This window comes from Rhincodon typus, chromosome 2 (assembly GCF_021869965.1).
Source record: "Rhincodon typus isolate 14 chromosome 2, sRhiTyp1.1, whole genome shotgun sequence".
Taxonomy (NCBI): domain Eukaryota; kingdom Metazoa; phylum Chordata; class Chondrichthyes; order Orectolobiformes; family Rhincodontidae; genus Rhincodon; species Rhincodon typus.
Window position 1 is genome coordinate 125,269,558 of NC_063333.1, and position 20,176 is coordinate 125,289,733.

Sequence of the window (20,176 nt, forward strand, 5' to 3'; positions counted from 1 at the left end):
ATCAATATAATTCACAAAGGTAAGGAATATCTAGTGTAGCAATCAATGCAGTTCATAATGATAAGGGATGTATATTGTGGTGACCAACACAATGTCCAATGGTAAGGACTATAAATCATAGCGATCAAATAAGTTCATAACAGTAAGGAATATGTACCATTGTGATCAAATACAGTGCACAACAATAAGGAATATAAACCACAGCAATCAATACAGTTCACAACGGTAAGGAATGTATACCATGGTGCCCAACACAGTGCCTAATGGTAAGAAATATAGACCATAGAAGTTCATAGAAATGAAGTTCAAATCACAACAGTAAGGAATATATACCATCACGATCAATACACTACAATGGTAAGAATCATAGTATGAAATACAATTGCAGATAATAATGAATATATACCAGTAGGGATAAATACATTTGTACAATAAGGAATTCACACCATACTGATGAACATACTTACAGAGAGGATGGAATATGTCATAGCAATTAATATGCTAGATGAACAATAAGAAATCAATGCAAGAGGTAAGATAAAGCTATAAAATTGTAAGAAATAAGTAGAATAACAATAATTAAGTTATAAAATGTTACAAAACCTATACAACAGTGATAAATACACTTGTACAATGGTCGAAAATATATTTCATTGAAAAAAGCTGAACATGCCATAGTAATGATTCTAGCAATAACAATAAATAAACAAATAAAAGTAAGGAACCTATACAAAAAGCTTATACAATGGTGCAATATCTATACAATGGAGATAAGTAAATGTATAATGATGAAAACCCTATACATTAGCTATAACTGAGCATCTACAATGATGAGTAATATGTATAATAACTAATAATTAAAGTTATACAACAGTAAAGAATCTCCACAGTAGCTGTATATGTAGACATATACAAATCAGAAGATATATAACAATGATAAAACAACATACAATGATACAAAATCTGTACAAATGAGTGAGTAACTATATGAAATTTCTGCCAGAAAATTTAGTAAAAATAAATGAAAGTTGACGAGAAATATATGCCTTAGAGATGTTATTTTCAGCACTGAGAAGCCTATACATAGACATAAGTATAATTCACAAATAAACATTTGCATTTGTAGAAAATCTATACAATTGTGATAAATAAACAATTTATTTATTGTGAAATCTTATAAAATGATAAATAAACAAATATAAAGATGAAAAATGTACAAAGGCGTGACTAATAAACAAAAAAGGTTTGAAATTAATGCAAAATCCTCATACATTAAAGTAGGACATTTATACAATAGTAAGTAATAAACATATATAGCATATAACAATTAGTAATCAAATGATGAGTTGATTGATTCATGATTTCAAAAAGTGTACTTTTTGGAAGAAGGGATTAACTGAGAAACAACAGGAAAAAGTGACAGTCAGAACTAATATAATAACATAAGTAATCAAAACAGGGTAAGGGAAGTAAAGCTAGTTGAGGGATATAAGTTTATAATATTTTTTTTTCTAAAATGGAGTAACCTAAAGGGTTTAAGGAAAGTTATGGCAGTAGAAGTTCAAGGCTTTTGTGAAGATTTATAGCAGTAAAAGTAGAGGTAGTAGAAGTCACAGATGTGATATGCTCCTACTGCACTATGAGGCAAATCATGGAAGCTTCAGTCATCCATGCATGAACTTTGTCCAGCAAAGGCTACTGGCTAGCCACATTTTGGAGCTGGAGCTCTAGGTGAATTCACTGGAGAGCATCCATGACGCTGGGCATACTGTGGATAGCACTTTCAATGAGTTGATCACACCACAGGTGAAGATGGAACAGGCAGAAGGGACATGGGTGACCACCAATCAGAGTAGAGAAGGGAGGTCATGCAGGGGCCCTCTGTGGTCATCCCTCTTTTGAACAGACATACCATTTTGCATAATGTTGGAGGAGTTGGTGGTGGTTCCTGCCTTCCTATATGGCTCTGAGACGTGGACTGTCTACAGAAAGGCACTGGAGCAGTACCACCAATGCTGCCTGTGCAAGATCCTGCAAATCCGCTGGGAAGAGAGACGTACCAACACCAGCGTCCTTGACTAGGCTAATATCCCCAGCATGAGACACTGACCACCCTTGATCGGCTACAATGGGCTGGGCATGTCATCCATATGACCAACTCTAGACTCTGCAAACAGATGCTCTACTCCCAGCTCCGAAATGCCAAGCAAACCCCAGGTGGACAGAGGAAATGCTTCAGTGATACCTCCAAGGCCTCAATGGTGATAGGTTGCATTCACACACCTGGGAATCACTGTTCCAAGACTGTTCAAAAAGGAGAAGGAGCATCCGGAAAGCTGTCAAGCACCTCAAGAGTTGCCGTTGGGAAAAAGTGGAAACCAGGCAAAAACAGCATGAAGGGGTTCTGTCACATCAACGCCCCACCCACCCCTTCCTGCGACCACACTCTATCCCAAGTGTAACAGAGACTGTGAAGGCTGCATCGGTCTGTATAGCTACATACTGACTCACTCTGAGAATGGAGGAGAGTCATCCTAGCCAAAGATGATGGAGAAGATGACTGTCCAGAACACAGCTGGGGACCCAATTTCATGACACCACATGGGGTTTGCAGCACAAGAGAGGAGGAAGAAAAATGGCAGGGCCATAGTGGTAGAGAATTCAGTTGTAAGGAATACAGGTAGGCATTTCTGAGGCTACAAAAGAGAGTCCAAGATCGTATATTGCATCCCTGTTGCAATCCCCGGGTCTGAAGAAGGGTCCCAACCTGAAACGTCAACTTTCCTGTTCCTCTGATGCTGCCTGGCCTGCTATGTTCCTCTAACTCCACACTTTTTTATAGAAGTTATAGGCCCATTAAGGTGCATGGGTGTTTGGCAAGGTTGGGTGGTATTTACTTTAATGGAAGGAGTTTGATGAACACGGCTGATGAGTTGAGGGCACAAAGGGATATGATGTCATTGCTGTCATTGAGACATGGTTGAGAGAGGGGCAGGATTGGCAAATCAGTATTCCAGGATATTCTTCAGACAAGACAGGGAAGTAAGTAAAAGAGGAGGGGTGTTGCAGTATTGATCAGAGAATCAATTACAGCAGGAAGGGGGGATGACATCTTAAAATCCACCTCAAATGAAGCCTAATGGGTAAAACTTAAAAACCAAAAAAAAGCAATCACATTGCTGAAAGTATACAACAGGCCCCCGACAGTCAGAGTGAAATATAAGAGCAGATATGTAGGCAAGTTTCAGAGAAGTATAAATGTAATAGGGTAGTGATTTCAACGTTCCCAACATTAACTGGGATTGCCAGAGTGTGAAAGGTTTAGAGGGAGTGAAATTCTTAAAATGTATCTAGGAGAGCTTTAAAAGACAGTACATAGGAGGCCCAACAAGAGAGGGGCGGTCCTGGACTTAATTTTAGATAATGAAGCCAGGCATGTGGTTGAAGTATCAATGAGGTTGCATTTTACATAGTGTTTACCAAAATATAGCCTGGGCTAGAGAGTTTTACTTATAGAGATTGGATAGATTAGAGGTTGTTTTCCTTGGAGCAGACAAGACTGAAGGGGATTATGATTGAGAATTATAAAATTATGAGAAGCCTGGGTCAGGTAGCTGGGAATGAACTTTTCTCCTTGGTGAAGGAATCAAATGCCTGGGGGCATAGATTTAATGTAAGGGGCAGAATGTTTGTAGGGAATGTGAGGAAAGATTTCTTTACCCAGAGGGTGGTGGGAATTTGGAACACTGCCTGTAGGGATGTTATGGGCAAAAACCCTGAATAAGAAGTATTTAGATGTGCACTTGTGATGAAAAGATATACAAACCATTGGGTAAGGTGCTGGAGATGAAATTAGAATAGTTAGGTGGTTGTTTTTGACCAGCACAGACTCGAGGACCTTAAGGGCCTATTTTTGTGTTGTAGACCTCTGTGACTCTCTGACTGTAAAGGTAAGCAATCTATTCAGCAGAAATAAATAAACATATACAATGGCAAGAAATTATGCAAGCCCAATAAGTTAAGAAATGCAATGGTAAGAAAAATATTCAATAGAATGAATAAGCATATACAGCAGTAATAAATTCATACTACAGCAACAATTAAATACATACAACAGTAAGAGATATGTACGACAGAGATAAATAGATAATATGACAAGAAATCTATAGAATAGAAATAAACAAAAGTATGCAACAGTAATAAATGTATTCTGTAGACAAATGATATATGCAAATAGTCAGGTATACACAAAGTTCAAATAAATAAACTGACTTGATAGTTGGCAGTAGATAGCCTTGTGAAAGTAAACTTTAACAACAATTGTATGCATATAATATATAAATTGAAGTGGAATATATTAGTGGAAAACAAATTGAATTTTGAGCATTATACACAACATAAACATGTGCAGTGGCAAGAAATATGCAAGTATTATGGAAATAACCATATGGAATGGTAAGGATATATTACAGTCTCAAACAAATGATGTGCACAATGTTAGCTATATATGATATAGAATGAAATAAAAAAAAATGAGATATCTATTGAATATGCTATGGCAAAAAATGCAGAATAGCACTGAGTGAGGCTTTTCATCCGAAATAACATTAACAGGCTTTATAATCTAAATAGAAACATTTTGAGGGGTGTGAGACTTGCAAAATCAGAGAGACATAGGAATGTATATTTTAAATTCTTTGAAGGACAAATTTATAAGGAGGTTAAAAAAGCAAATTGGAGTACTTCCTTTGTAACTATAGGCATTGAATATTACACCAACAACAAAAGACTAAACTTTCACAAATTTCTGTTTAGGCCCACTTGATGTATTGTGCACAATTCTGGGCATCACATTTTTGGAATCTTGCCAAGATTCTAAACAGGATATGTAGGAGGTTTATCAGAAGGTTTATCATTTTCTGAAGAAGGGTCTCGACCCAAAACATCAGCTTTCCTGCTCCTCTGATGCTGCTTGGCCTGCTGTGAGCATCCAGCTCTACACCTTGTTATCTCAGATTCTTCAGTATCGGCAGTTCCTACTATCTCTGTAACAATTTTAACCCCACTGCGAAGGCATTTTCTGAAGAAGGGTCTCGACCCAAAACGTCAGCTTTCCTGCCCCTCTGATGCTGCTTGGCCTGCTGTGTTCATCCAGCTCTACACCTTGTTATCTCAGATTCTCCAGCATCGGCAGTTCCTACTATCTCTGTAGAGATTTAAGATAGTTTTGAAATGAACTAGAGGCAGAGGAGGTACAGAGGTATTGATGTTTTGATTCAATATATTACCTGAAATGGTGGTGAAATTAGATTCTACAGGCAGATGGACATGCAGTTGAAGAGGACTGATTTGCAGTATTACGAGGCAAAAGCTGGGGTCTGAAACTAAATTGGATGGCTCTTTCAAAAACCTAGCACAGGCAGAATGGGCTGAATGATCTCATTCTGTGCTATAGAACACTTTATGCTTCTGTACAATATATAGAAATAGAATTATGCAATGTTAAGAAATCTGTACAATTGACAACTTGGTTTCTATCTGGGTGAAGCTGCACTCAGGACTACTTGCATGGTAAGTATTATGAGCTGCAGAAAATAGGCAGAGCTAAACAATCCCTTAACAACAGATCAGATCAAAACTCTGCAGTCCTGCCACATTCAGTCTCAAATGGTAATTGAAAATTAAATTGGAGGAGGCTTTATAAGTACCTACATCCTCAATGTTGGGCAGGCTAGCACATTACGCAAAAGACAGGACTGAAGCATCCACCTTTAACCAAAAATACCGAATGAATGATTTATCTCAGCCTCCTCATGATGCCCCCAGCATTACAGATGCCAACCTTTATCCAATTTGATTCTATCCACATGATATCAAGAAATGGTGGAAGGCATGGAATAATGCAAATGGTATGGGCTCCAACAATATTCTGGTAATAGTCCTGAAAACATGCTTCAGACGCGCTGTGTTACTGGGAAAGCTGTGTCCATGCGTCTACCCAGTAATGTGGAAGCCCATAAAATGCAGGACAAACCCAAACTGGCCAATTGAAGTCCTTCAGTTTACATGCAATCTCAGGGAAAGTAAAAGAAAGTGTCAGTGACAATGCTATCAAGGGATACTTAATCAACAATAACTTGCTCACTGATGCTCAGTTTGGGTTTCACCAAGTAAATTCAGCTGTAGATCTCATCATTGCCTTAGTCCAAAATGGATAAAAGAGTTAAATGCACAAGGGGGAGTGAGAATGACTGCCCTTGAGGCAAGGAAGCATTTGATATCAAGGAGTCTAGCAAAACTGGAATCAGTTGGAATCAGGGGAAAATTTGCCATTAGTTGGAATCATGCCAAGAATTGGCTTAGAAGAAAGATTGTTGGAAGTCATTCACCCCAGTCAAAGGATGCAGGAGTTCCTCAAGATGGTGTCCTAAGCTAAACTATTTTCAGCTGCTTCATATTTACCTTCACTTCATCAGAAGATCAGAGTTGGGGATGTTGTTGATGATTGCACAATGTTCAACAAGGTTCATGGCTACTCAGATGTCAAAGCAGTCCATGTCTAAATGCAATAAGTTCTGGACAATATCCAGGTTTGAGATGATAAGTTACATGTAACATCTGCGGATCATAAATGTCATTGAAAGATCATGTCAGCTTACATTAGATAATAAGATGGGTCTTTAAATGATTATTAGCTGCACTTCACACTTTACGACTAATGGTTTCTGCCATGGTTCTGGAGTCTTTGATAATATAGTCATAGAATCATAAAGCTATACAGCGCGGAAACAGGCTCTTCGACACACTTGCCCATGCTCACCAGGTTTCCTAAACTGAACTAGTTCAATTTACCTGTGCTTGGCCCATATCCCTCTAAGTCTTTCCTATCTATGCACCTGTCTAATTTATTTTTAATGGTGTAATTGTACCTGCCTCTACCACTTCCTCTGGCAGCTTGTTCCATATTTGGTGAAAAAGTTGTCCCTCAGGTCCCTTTTAATTCTTTCATCTCTCATTTCAAACATATGCCCTATAGGTTTGGACTTCCCTACCCTGGGGAAAAGACCTTGGCTATTCACCTTATCTATGCCGCTCATAATTTAATAAATCTCTATAAGGTTACTCCTCAGCCTCTTACACTCCAGGGAAAAAAAGTCCCAGCCTATTCAGCCTCTTCTTATAACTCAAACCTTCCAGTCACAATAACATCCCTGTAAATCTTTTTGCACCCTCTCCAGTTTAATAACATTCCTCCCATAACAGGGCCATCAGAATTGTATACTGTTCTCCAAATGTAACCTTATCAATGTCTTGTACAGCTGTAACGTGTCATCCCAGCTCCTGTACACAATGCTCTGACTGATGAAGGCAAGCGCCAAATGCCTTCTTCTCCACCCTGTCTACCTGGAATGTCATTTTCAGGGAACTATGTACCTGCACCCCTAGGTCTCTTTGTTTGATATGACTCTTCTTCAGATCTTCAGAACCAGTTCTGAACAGGTATACCCGATTCAAAACATTAAGTCTCTTTCCCTCTCCACAGATGCTGCCAAACCTGCTGAGTTTCTCCGTGCTTGTTTCAGATTTCCAGCCTGTGTAGTATTTTGCTTCTATTACAGTGTACAATAATTCAGTCACTGATGGCATATCACAAGAAAAAAGATAAATAGTCTTGAAATTAGAAGTACCTTTGCTGCCTCAGGGAGAGCTCAATTTGCTATAAATAGTGCCAGCCTCTCATGAGATTTTTTTTGGGTAAAGATTGCTGTAAAGTGTTTCATGGTTAAATATAGTCCCATACCAAAACCATGCCCAAACTTTTGAAGAGTTCCAGAATATTGATTAGTCCATTTTGTTAGCAATGTCTCATTTTGCAGAAGATATCCAGCTCATTGGAATCAACAAATTTTTTAATTGCTTGATTGTTAAAAAGAACACCAGAAGTTTGTGAAGACAGCAAAAAGACTGGAGAAGTTACAATCTCCGTAATGGATATTAAGACCAGTAACAGAGAGAAAAGTATCACTTTTATGTTAGGGTAATGGAATTTCTGGTAGTGTCTGGCTTCAATGAGGGAAGGTGCTGAACAGGGAAGGTCAAACAGTTATGCCAGGGCCTCCAGCAACAGATGGCATTGTTGAGGGAGGACAGCTGCAGCAGTTGGATGGACAAAGAATGTCTTTAGAGGAAGGGAGACTCCTGAGAAGAAAAAGCAGAGAGAAAAGGATTCCTCAACCCAATGTAAACCACAGAATCCATTTGATGTACATACTGCAAATATTTTCTTGTTTAATCTTGATTTCCCCTCATGTTTGTAATAACCTGATGTCAATGGAATTAAAATCCTTTGGGTCGTCCTTGTATTCAAATCTCATAGTACAATAAGTGAAGTCTTCTGGAATTAGGCTAATGAAATATGTTCTTCATTTTATTATACCATTATATGAACAGAAATTGGACTGATTTCATCTAGTATTTATTTATAATGTTCTGTAAGTTTTTTTATCACTGTGGTGTAAATTACCTTTCAAATGATATATCAGTTAATGCTACCCCAGATCATGCTTTGGAGAGATTAAAGGAGAACATGTGTCTAAGACATGAAGATCCAGTGCAGATCATAAAGAACTTTCATTATCATGGTCCCATATCTGCTGTCTCAATGGTAGAAACAGATATTGGAGGCTGAATTTCACTTTTAGGCTGGGAAATAGAAATTGGGACCTAGGTCTCAAATGTAATCAGATTCTTTGGTTTTTGAATGAGGAGCTCTTTAATTAGTTTGAGTACAGATTCCCTGTCCAATTAAGAGTGGATTATCTGTTCTGAAAGCAGGAGGCCTTCCAGTTTAAAAGGAGAATTTGGCTGTAGTAAGCAGTAAGTAACCGAGAAGCACTTTAGCCTGAAAGTGCTCTCTCACCAAGTGTTTTTTAAAATATTAGTAGAAAACAAAACAAAAACACCAGGGCACCACTGGTGGAGATTTCTCTACATGTCAGCCTTTGGCTGTACCTGCAACCAGGCAGGCAGAAAGGGTCTGTAGACTGGCCTGGAGTACTGAGGCTCATTGGGGTGAGCAACCCTCTTAGCTCTAAACCAGTCTGTGCTAAAATGGCCAGAGCCAGGAGCAGAGTCAGCATATCTGCAGGCCAACTATGACAATATTTTTAGGTCCCATCCATCTCTGTCCCTGATCTTTATGCAACCCAAAAATCCTGCTTTGGAAATCAACTTCTATAAAATAGGAGACAACAAGATCGCTTAAGGAAATGGCTGATTTCTCTAAACTTAGTAGCACTTGCAACAGACTAGAATTTGTAATAACATCTGAATAATTGTGCATACCACTGCAACTTAACACAAGTTATTGAGGTTTGGTTAATAAAGGAAATAGAAGTATGTCCCCTTACAAAGATAAACACAATCTACCATAGATACAAAAAGTAATAATAGTCCTGTTTTATTCACCAGTGTTACTTGGAAGAGACAAATGTCTGCCTCTAGCCAGTTCAGTGACTGTGGTAAGTCTTTTACTATAGTTTCAAAAATTTTACCTTAAAGCACAGAATCAATTGCTTGATATGTCTTGTTTATTTTTCCCTCAACTTGCCTGTTTTGAATCTGATGTTGGTAAGATGGTATGATCCAAATTTTTATGCCATTTTTAGGCACTGCTTTGTATTTGAATTGGTGATTGGTCTATAATGACATAAAATGTGTGATAATTGAATATTCTAATTTCAATAGTAAGTTTCTTTATGAATAAATTATTTTTCTATTTTCTGAAATAGCATCCTGTGTAAAAAGTTTCAAATTATGTCCTGGTACATTATATATGAAATACCTATCCTTGGCCCCTTCTCAATGCTTGTTCGAATGACAATGATTAGTAAAATCTTCCAGATTGGCTCAACAGTCAAAAATAAGGCATTCGTATTAAATGTGGATGGTTTGTTTTTCTGAAAATGAATCAACCAAAATTTTCTAAAATGTATTCCTTGCATGTGGACTTTGCTGGAAAAACTGGCATGTAACTTCTGCAATTATTATGTTGGCCTAAATCCCCCTGTCTCCAGATCATCAGAGACCTCATCTTGGACTCAAAATGCACATCTGGATGCTGCAGAAATCCAGGCTCATTGACTTCTCTCAGAATTTCCCGAGAAGTTTCACATTCCAATAGGCACTTCCTCTTCTCCTTGGGTCTCTATGACTCTGAAGTAGAGCCACAGCTGCATTCGCTGGCTGACCTGTGAGGGCTCGACCTGTTAGTCCTCCATAATCATGGTCAGACAGCTTTGACCGCTTTAAATTTAGAAAAGGATAACCTATTCTTCAAAGAGCTCCTCTAAATTGGGGCATCTTCTATGTCTTTATTACAAATCAGAAGCTTTGACCTCAGTTGATGGGTATGAGATATGACAAACCTATATGCTTATTCTTCTTGATAGTAGAAGTAGTAGGACTGGCTGGTGCTGTTGAAGAAGCCTTAGTAAGTTGCTGCAGCCCATCTCATAGATGATACACACTGAAGCCACATTGTGTAGTGTTGGAGGGAATCAATGCTTTAATGCTTTAATCAATGGAGCTGCTTAATTGTCTTGGAAGGTGTTGAACGTCCTGAATATTGTTTGAGCTGCAATCATCCAGGTATTTCATCACACACCTGACAGGATTCATAGCTGGTGGAAAGGGAATTAGAAGTTGGGTGAGTCAGTCTGGTCTGTTCTTACAGTCAATAATTATATGGCTGATATGGTTTGATTTCTTGTTAATGGTGGCTTGCAGAATATTTGAGATATTTTATATTTATAATGCTATTAAATATCAAGGGGGCATGTATGTAAGCCGGGGCTGGATTTTTTCGGGAAATACTCTCCAACCACCTTCCTTTATGGAAAAGTTGGCCTTAAGCCCGACATCTCAGAATTTGCTCGCCTCACTGCAATTTTATTCTGGGAGCAACTTTAAATGTTACACAATGGTAATTTTACCCCCATCTGGGATGAAGTCCCACCCTAGAGACATACTTATCAATATAATTGACTGGCAGGATTATAAATCTAGTACCATCAGGATCGAGCAGTGGCCACTGCTGAAACTGTAGGCAGCCCATGAGGAAGAAAAGTCATGTAGCTTAGACTTGGAGGTAAGTCCAGTCTTATGGATGGGCCTGTCTGGGAGACCTAAGTGGGGAGGATGAGAGAGGTAGAAGGTCCCATTAGAGTTGCTGGAGTGGGCTGGAGAGAAAGGTTAAAGGGTTGACGGCTGATTTTTATTGGGGTGTTGCCTTGAATGGCCGCAGGGCTCCGAAAGAAGGTACTCCCTTCCTGCTCTATAGCAGTCTGTGCACTGAAAATGGCTACCAGGCTTGTCTCCAACCTTCCCTGTCACAGTGGCTACTTAATGCCTCTGTAGGTTTAAGGGCAGGCAAACTGTCTGATCCCTTTGATCGAATCTAAAGATTCTTCTAAAGGTCATTGGATTTGAAACATTAACTCTGCCTTCTCTCCATAGATCCTCCCAGACGTCCTGACTTTCAGCAGTAATTTCCAGTTTTGTTTCAGGTCTTCAGCATCCACAATTCTTTGTTTCAACTTAACTCTTTTACCTTGTTTGGATTCGGGATATCATGAGATTTAGAGCTGATAACAATATTGAGCTGCTACTCAAATTTAAATCTTAAATATTGTTTCCACACTGAGAAGGGTTAATATATGCCTTAATGAGAAATTGGCCTTGTACCCATTATAGTATTGATTCTTAAGTGGCCTTTAAAATATCTCATTAAATAACTTGGTTGTGTGAAAGCACTACAAATGAAACAAAAATAATAAAACTGTTTGGCTGCTTGTTTCAGTTACTTCTACTACAGACAATCTTTTAATGTTTGAGGAAAACACTGATGAAACCAGCAGTGAAACTGTCTGAGAATCAATGATTGAGACAAACATTGCTTTTCCCTTTTAAAATGTTGTCTGACACTCTACTGTTGAAGAGATTTTAAAAAATATGTTTGTCATATACTCCAATACAATCCTCCCATTGTTCACATGATTTATCACCATTTCAATGGGGCATGCAACTAAGTTGCCTAAGAAAATGCACTTTAAGTAATTTAATTTTCATCACCATTTAGTAGGACTCCATTCCATTTGGTACAGGACAAATCAATGCGAGAGATTATCCTTACTGCCAAAAGTTTTCAGTGTTGATGTGCTTCCAATTAGTAACAAAAACAAAGTTGCTGGAAAAGCTCAGCAGGTCTGGCAGCATCTGTGAAGGAGAAAACAGAGTTAACGTTTTGAGTCCGGTGACCCTTCCTCAGAACTGATGGTGGCTGGGAAAACGTCAGTTTATATGCAGAAAATAGGGAGGTGGATGGGGTAGGGAGTAAACGATAGGATAGAGCCCAAAGGGAGAGAAAGACAGTTGGACAGAAAAAGGAGTTGCTAACGAAATTTGCTTCCAATTAGTATTCACTTTATTTCTGCTTTTTTGGAGGAAGAAGAGCAGAAGCAGTTCAGAGGTGCACAACAGGTCAGATCGCACCAAAGCCGAACTGCACCTACTGCTGGTACCATCCTGTAGCTTGCAATGCATGCAGCACATTCATTTAAATTATTTCTTCATTCGGGCATTGCTAATTGCTCTTTTCACTGTTTGGAAACATCAGCAATATGTTGGATGGTTGGCACATTTAATGATGATGTCCACTGCTAAAAAAACCAACTTGGACCCGTTAAAGGGATGGCTTATTATAGTTAGTAGGTGCTAAGTGTTGTGGTTGAAGAGAAACTAATCTGGAAATGATTGAGCAATGTTACCACAGAAGAGACAATGAGCTTCTTAGGTTCAAAGTTTCAGATTCTGCATGAAGGATTTGGTGTAGTGTGTGGAAAGAAGGAGAGATGACATGGCCAGATGCCCTCAAGACACATTATCAAATAGCAGTGGAAGTAGACGTCATGGATGTCAATGAAGGGAGTCAAGCCCATTGGATCTAGATGCAGTGCCACAGGAAGTTCTGTGCTTCACATTAAATACATTTTCAAATGCTATATCCTACCAAATGTCCCAATGACCTTAGCCACTGTTCGAAATACAAAACACCAGTCATAACCTTACAATGACATGTATTAATCAAGCCTCTACCTTAATGTTAACATGTATAATCTCACATTTTGACACTTAGTGGTGCAGCAAGTTTCATGTTTACATTTCAAAGGTTGGACACACTGCCAGCCATTGAGCCATGGCAGTCACATCACATAAACAGATTACATAATATGCAACACATTCCCTCTCACTTGCAGGACAAGGTGGTGCACGACCAGAAGTAGCAGAAGTTAACTAGAGGGTAACAAATGTGCCTTCATGTCCTAGCCTCCAAAGAGAACATTGTGTTGGCCATTGCTAGGACACCCACTCCTGACACCCAGGCCAACATTGGGGCTAAAGCTATAAAAGCAAGAATATCCTAATAGTCCATCTTCTTTCTTACATTCATTTTCATTCAATACCAATTCCTCTCATCCAACGTGCTCATCTGTATTTTTTAAGTTCCAGATGGTGTAATGACACACCTTTTACTGCCTCCCTCTCACATTACACTTTTAATATTGTGCACCTTTCTGATAGACAAGAAGTACACTTGGTCAGGTAGTGGAGGAGCGCCAAGAAAAGAGTGATGATGTATGATCAGATTATTGTTGATTTCACACTGGCCACTACAAGTCAGATAAGGGACAGATTGGAGACCGGATCTGCATGTGATGAGACATTAGGCATTAATCGGTTGCACTCAGGGAAGGACAAAAGAACAGACCAGGTGTCAGCTAGGTGGGGAATTATGTCATATACAAGTTCTGAAGACTCAGAAAACAACTTTGATGGATAGCCTGCAAAGAATCATTGATGGTAAGTATACCAAAATATTAGATGTATTGGTCAATGTCAAGGAGCATGCAGGAGTCCAGCACCATATTGGCATGGGACTTTTTCACAGAGCCTGGAGCTAATTCTTTGCAGAATGGAAGTGGTGACCAACACAGTTTGTGCAGCCTTGGGCGTGACCATGAAATAGTGTCTGGTGATCGAAGTTGCTGTTTGCAATGCAGCACAAACAGCAATATCTACGTTCTGCATTGGAAGCTCAGTGGAGGTGAAAATGGTGATGACTATTTCCAGGTTCTCTCAACATCCACCCTCTAAAGCTCCCTATAGTTTCAAACAGACCCCAGGTGGGATTCCTTAATTTGTTCTGTTTTAAATGGGATATCCAAACTCAATCAGAAAGTGGTGGAGAAACTTAGTAGGTGTGATGGCATTTGTAGAGAGAACATAGAACATAGAACATAGAACATTACAGCGCAGTACAGGCCCTTCGGCCCTCGATGTTGCGCCGACCTGTGAAACCAATCTGAAGCCCATCTAACCTAAACTATTCCATTATCATCCATATGTTTATCCAATGACCATTTAAATGCCCTTAAAGTGGGCAAGTCTACTATTTTTGCAGGCAGGGCATTCCACGCCCTTACTACTCTCTGAGTAAAGAACCTACCTCTGACATCTGTCCTATATCTATCACCCCTCAATTTAAAGCTATGTCCCCTCGTGCTAGCCATCACCATCCGAGGAAAAAGGCTCCCACTGTCCACCCTATCTAATCCTCTGATCATCTTATGTTCTGACCCCAGTGACTCTTCATCAGAACTCCTGAGTGAAGATGGAGGAACTGGTTCCCCTTCTTTCTTCACCTTATACCCTCAGTTGGTTGTAAAATATAAATTTTTAAAAACAATTCTTCCTTTGTGGATACCTTTCTCCCAGACCAAATTAACTTATGCTTTAAAAAAAGAACTAGTTTAGCCAGATTTTCTTGAATTAACAAAAAGAGTGAGTTTATTAATTGTCATATGTGAGAAGAAACACTAATTCTACACACGTATTAAAAGATAAAAGTTATAAAATGGTTATTCAATCTCTGAATTGCTCATGAAAAGGGTGGCATGGTGGCTCAGTGGTTAGCACTGCTGCCTCATAGCATTAGGGACGAAGGTTCAATTTCAGCCTTGGGTGACTGTCAGTGTGCAGTTTGCATGTTCTCTCTGTGTCTGCATGGGTTTTCTCCAGGTGCTGCGGTTACCTTTCACAGTCCAAAGATGTGCAGGTGTGGGCTTGGTGGGCTGAATGGCCTATTTCCACACTGCAGCGATTCTATGTAAAAAAAAAAGTTGTAGCTGGTATTGGGTTGCACCAGCACCATTGACATTGATAGTTGAACAATCAATTTTCATGCTTGTTGGTTTTGTAGGCCAATTCTTTTTTAAGCTGGTTTGCAGAACTCTGTGAGAAATAACCTCACTTTATTTTTTCATCCTTTTTCACCCTGAGGTGCAGGGATGCTTACTGGCTGTTTTCAAACTGTGATTTCCATGGCATGCTAGACACACTCAAGTCTACAGCAGTCTAATAATGACAACACACACCATGGTGAAGTATCTTTCCATTTGTTTAATGTATTTATGGAAGGGAAACGACAAAATTGTCTGCAAGAAATGACTTTCTGTTGCGATTGGGCAGGAGGGTGTGTGGGGTTTAGTTAGCCATCTCATTATCTCACATTGCTGTCTCTCTGAAGCTTCTTTGACACCTTTGGGTGTTACATTGCATTGACCCTAAACAGAATGTTTACCAGCCAGCCACCAAATTTACAAACAAAAACAGAAATTGCTGGAATATCTCAGCAGGTCTGGCAGCATCTGTGGAAAGAAATCAGAGTTAATGTTTCAGGTCCAGTGACCCTTCTTCAGAATTGATGGTAGATAGGAAATCAATGGTTTTTATACAGAAGATGGGGTGGGAGAGGGGTAAGAGTAAACGATAGGTGGAGATAGAGCCCAAAGAGAGAGAAAAAGAGTTAGACAGACAAAGGAGTGGTTAAGGTCAGTTTGGGGGAATGAAAAGCTGTTCATAGGGTCAATTAGTGGCTGACAATGGGTAGTGTGTGGTGGCAGTCTGGTGTGCGGGGGTGGGGGAAAGCATGGGGAAAGGTGCTCAAGCCCTAAAATAGTTGAGCTTGATGTTAAGTCTAGAAGGCTGCAGGATTCCCAAGTGGAAAATGAGGTGCTCTTCTTCCAGCTTGCAGCGAGCTTCGCTGGAGCACAGTAGCAAGCCTGAGACAGAGATGATGGCCAGAGAACACGGTAGTGAGTTGACATGGCAAGCAACTGGAAGCTCAGTGCCTTTTTGTGCACAGAATGTAGGTGTTCTGCAAAGCGCTTACCCAGTATGCACTTCATTTCCCCAGTGTAGAGGACATAATATTGTAAGCAGCAAATACAATAAACTGGATTGAGTGAAGCACAGGTAAAGTGCTGTTTCACCTGTAAAGTGTGTTTGGGACCTTGGACAATGAGTAGGGAGGAAATAAACAGACAGATGTCACATCTGTGATTACAGTGGAAGGTGCTGTTGGGTGTGGTGACATGTTGGGAGTGAAGGAGGAGTGAACCAAGGTGTTCCAGAGGGAATGGTCCTTGCAGAAGACTGGCAAAGGAGGGGAATATATGTCTGGTGGTGGCATCCTGCCAGAGGTGGAGGAAATGGCTGCTAATGATCCTCTGAATGTGGATGCTGGTGGGATGGTGGGTGAAGTGCTATTATGGGAGGGAAGAGAGAGGGTGAGGACTGAAGTGTGGGAGATGGGTTGGACATGGCCTTGGGCCCTATCAACCATGGTGCTGGGGAATCCTTGGTTGAGGAAAAAGGTGGACAGATGGAAGACCAGATGATGGAAAAGAAGAGCCTGCTGGAAGGAAAAATGTCAATCAACTTCAGGTCAATTCTGTATACATCTGTGGTAGCTGTGGAAGGGACTACCACATATTAATTGGCTTCAATAGCCACAATGACAATCTTCAATTCAGAATGACATATACCCTGGGTACAGTCTATTGTCTTCTGAGACAGAGGGATGCTGGCTGGTATTGCAATCCAATGAATTCTTCCCTGACAGTGGAAGCAAGGCATTAGGGGAGGATGGTGTGTTGAATCATATCAATGTTCTTACTGCAAGAAAGCCACAATTGTTTACCCATTCAGGTCTCTGCTTAATAAGGTCACTGGAATGCAATCTGTGTCTTTAAAGAAAGATTCCACAACAATTCTGTAGGTGTCCTTGCTGCCTGCTTCAAAACAAAGTTAAAATTGAAGCCTTTTGGAAGGGAGTAGCACATTAGCATCCATCTGTTAGGTGATTTTTAACTAACCACCTAACTAGTTTGTGCCAGGCAGACAGGATTAAATCTTTCATGTGATTTGGGTATGGCTTGACTGTAGAAGATTCCTAATGTGCTTGTTTGTTGATGTTCATCCTGCATTTTAGATCTTATTCCATTCATCTGAAATAACTAAATTATTCATTTTGTGACTTTATTACAGAAGTGCTCCAACTGTACAAATGCCTGTCAGCTATGTTCTTATCTCTCCTGTCTGTGTTCCCTTTCTCCTTAATTTATGCTCTGATTCCTCCAGTAATGATGTATTTTGATCATCTGCCTTCTGTTTGAAGTTGGCTATGTTCCAATCTTCCTCTTTCAGTGCTTCCCAAACTCTGTTTATATATTCCTGGTATTGTTTCTCCCTTACCTTGATTCTGTTGTGATCGATCTAGTTGTCGTCTAGTTATCCCTTATTTTACTTACCATTTGTCTTGCTGTTTTCTGATATCACCTGACTCTCTGCTAATGTACTTGCTGTATTCTGGTCTTTTGGGGTCCCATGTGATAATCATAGCCTGTACTCAGAAATCACTTATCTTTACTCATCTACCTCTTGCCGAGTCTCCATATTTCCCAATGGTTTCTAAAAATTTATGAGACAGATCTGAACTATCAGACTTCACTTGAAAATGTGTGCTATTTTTGTAGCATTTCATTACTGAGGAGCAACTTAATAAATTTGCACTGTTCGTAAAGGGCTTTGCCCATTGGCAGTACATACCAGAATGGATCCTGCTCATAACTTTTTAACTTCTGATTTGTAACTACAGCAGAACTTATTCAATAATCTAAATTGATATGCCAATATATTCCTGAGGAAGTGGTGTGTTATAAGAGATATTGTCCTTTCAATGAAATAATAAACTGTTCCATTTGCCTTATCTTTGACTTAAGTGGATATTATAAACCCACAGCACAATTAATGAATAAGTACCAAGTTCTTTTCATGTACTGACCAAAATTATTCCCTCAACCATCATCATCAGAAGTAGATTAATTGATTATTTATCTCAATTTTTTCTGGGTATATGTGAAAATTAGTGCTCATCCAAATTTTTCCTGAGTCTGCTGTTGACAAGGTTTCCATTGGCAGTCCATACTTGTAAAATGATTCCTGTAGACTCTACACTACAGTTTTTCTCATTACCACGTAAGTATTTTTGATTCTTTGGAGGATGTAATAGTTCCAGTGAATAATAAAGATTTATAACACTATACAGAAATTAATAGGAAGCTTTCTTGAAGGTCAACTATTCTTCGTTCAGTCAACAACATTAAGTGGAGAAACGAAACTGCAGAAAGTTGCAAGGTAAACAGCCTTGGTAGTACTTGTGCATGAAAGGAAGAAAGCTAGAACAGGTGCAGCAGGTAATCAAGAAGGCTACTGGAATGTTGGCACTTATTTCAAGAGGGTTAGAGTATAAGAATAAGGAAGCATTACTGCAACTGTACAATGTACTGGTAAGATCACATCTGGAGTACTATGTGCAGTTTTGATCCCCTTATTTAAGAAAATATATTATTTAATTCGAGGCAGTTCAGAGAAGGTTCTCTAAAATGATCCTTGATATGGAGGAATTGTCTTATGAGCAAAGGATAAACAGGTTGGGACTCTACTCACTGGAGTTAAGAAGATTGAGAGATGATCTCATTGCAACAGAAAGGTATCTTAAAGGGGTTGACAGGGTAAATGCTGTGAGAATCGGTCCCCTCGTTGGAGGGTTAGGAGCAGAGGAAATAGTGTCAGAATAAAAGGATGCAAATTTAAGACTCAGATGAGGAGAAATTTCTTCTCAGGGAGTTGTGAGTCTTTGGAACACCTTGTGACAGAGAGCTTTAGGGGCAGAGTCCCTGTTTATAATTGAGACTGAGATAGATAGATTTTGATTAGTAAGGTTATTGAGAGATATGGGGAAAAGGTGGGAAAGTGGGTTTAAGGAATTTTGAATCATTAAATGGCAGAGCAAGGTTGAGGGGCTGACCACTTTTGCTCTTATCTCCTATGGTATTATTAAAAGAAAGAGGAAAAGTCTTATTTAGCACTTTTTACAACCTTGGTTCTACCAAAGTGCTTCATAATCAATGAAGTAATTTTGAAGTACAATCACTGTCATAATGTAAGAAACACAACAACCAAGTTTTAGCCAACAAGCTCCCACAAAACAGCAATGTGTACGAACACAGAATCTGCCTTAGTAATTTTGATCATAGTTTAGAAATTGACCAGTTCACTAGAAGCAGATTAATTGATTATTCGTCCCATTGCTTTCTATGAGATCTTTTTATGTAGTATTCAGCTATTGTGCATAAACACATTAAAATAACTTAAAAATAATTTATTGCACATTAAATGCTTTGAAATTCTAATGAAGCTGATAGAACATGCCAATAAAATGGTTTTTTCTTGGGTCTTTTTCTGTTCCAGAGAAACTTCAGAGGTTTTATGGAAATTCTGTTTACATGTGTAGATTAATTTTTTTTGTTGAAGGAAAAATCCTAAATAAATCCATTCACAAAACATGTCTTTCCTCTGTTTAGATTTAATAATCCCATTGCTAGTCACTGGGTGAAGAAACTAGCATGGTCCTTACAGTAAAATGGATAAAATTTATTTGATAGCTGCAGTAAACCAAAACTTTTATAGTAACATAATTGTTTTCTCTTCAGGTAGATCAAGAATATGGACATTTCAGATTGGCATGCAATGTTTTATATTAATATTTAGTTGACAGCTTGGAAAGATGCTTATAACTTACTGTACATGACAAAGTTTTCCAAGGTAGTGCATAAATACTAATTGGATGACCATACGTTTTACTGGATGTTTTCACTATTGAACAGGAGTTAGGTTTATATGTACAGATAAGATTTCAGAATATTAAATTCAG

The 20,176-nt window shown here is 39.0% G+C and overlaps 1 protein-coding gene across 1 annotated transcript in view; it reads left to right on the plus strand.

Annotated features, from left to right (window-relative positions):
* The window catches only part of LOC125486675 (uncharacterized protein C7orf57-like), a 113,354-nt gene that overhangs the window by 229 nt on the left and 92,949 nt on the right, over positions 1 to 20,176 (plus strand). The window contains exon 2 of the mRNA XM_048615255.1: positions 9,472 to 9,521. Within this exon, the coding sequence (XP_048471212.1) occupies positions 9,491 to 9,521 (31 nt within the window). The 5' untranslated portion in view covers positions 9,472 to 9,490. The remainder of the gene's footprint in view (positions 1 to 9,471; positions 9,522 to 20,176) is intronic.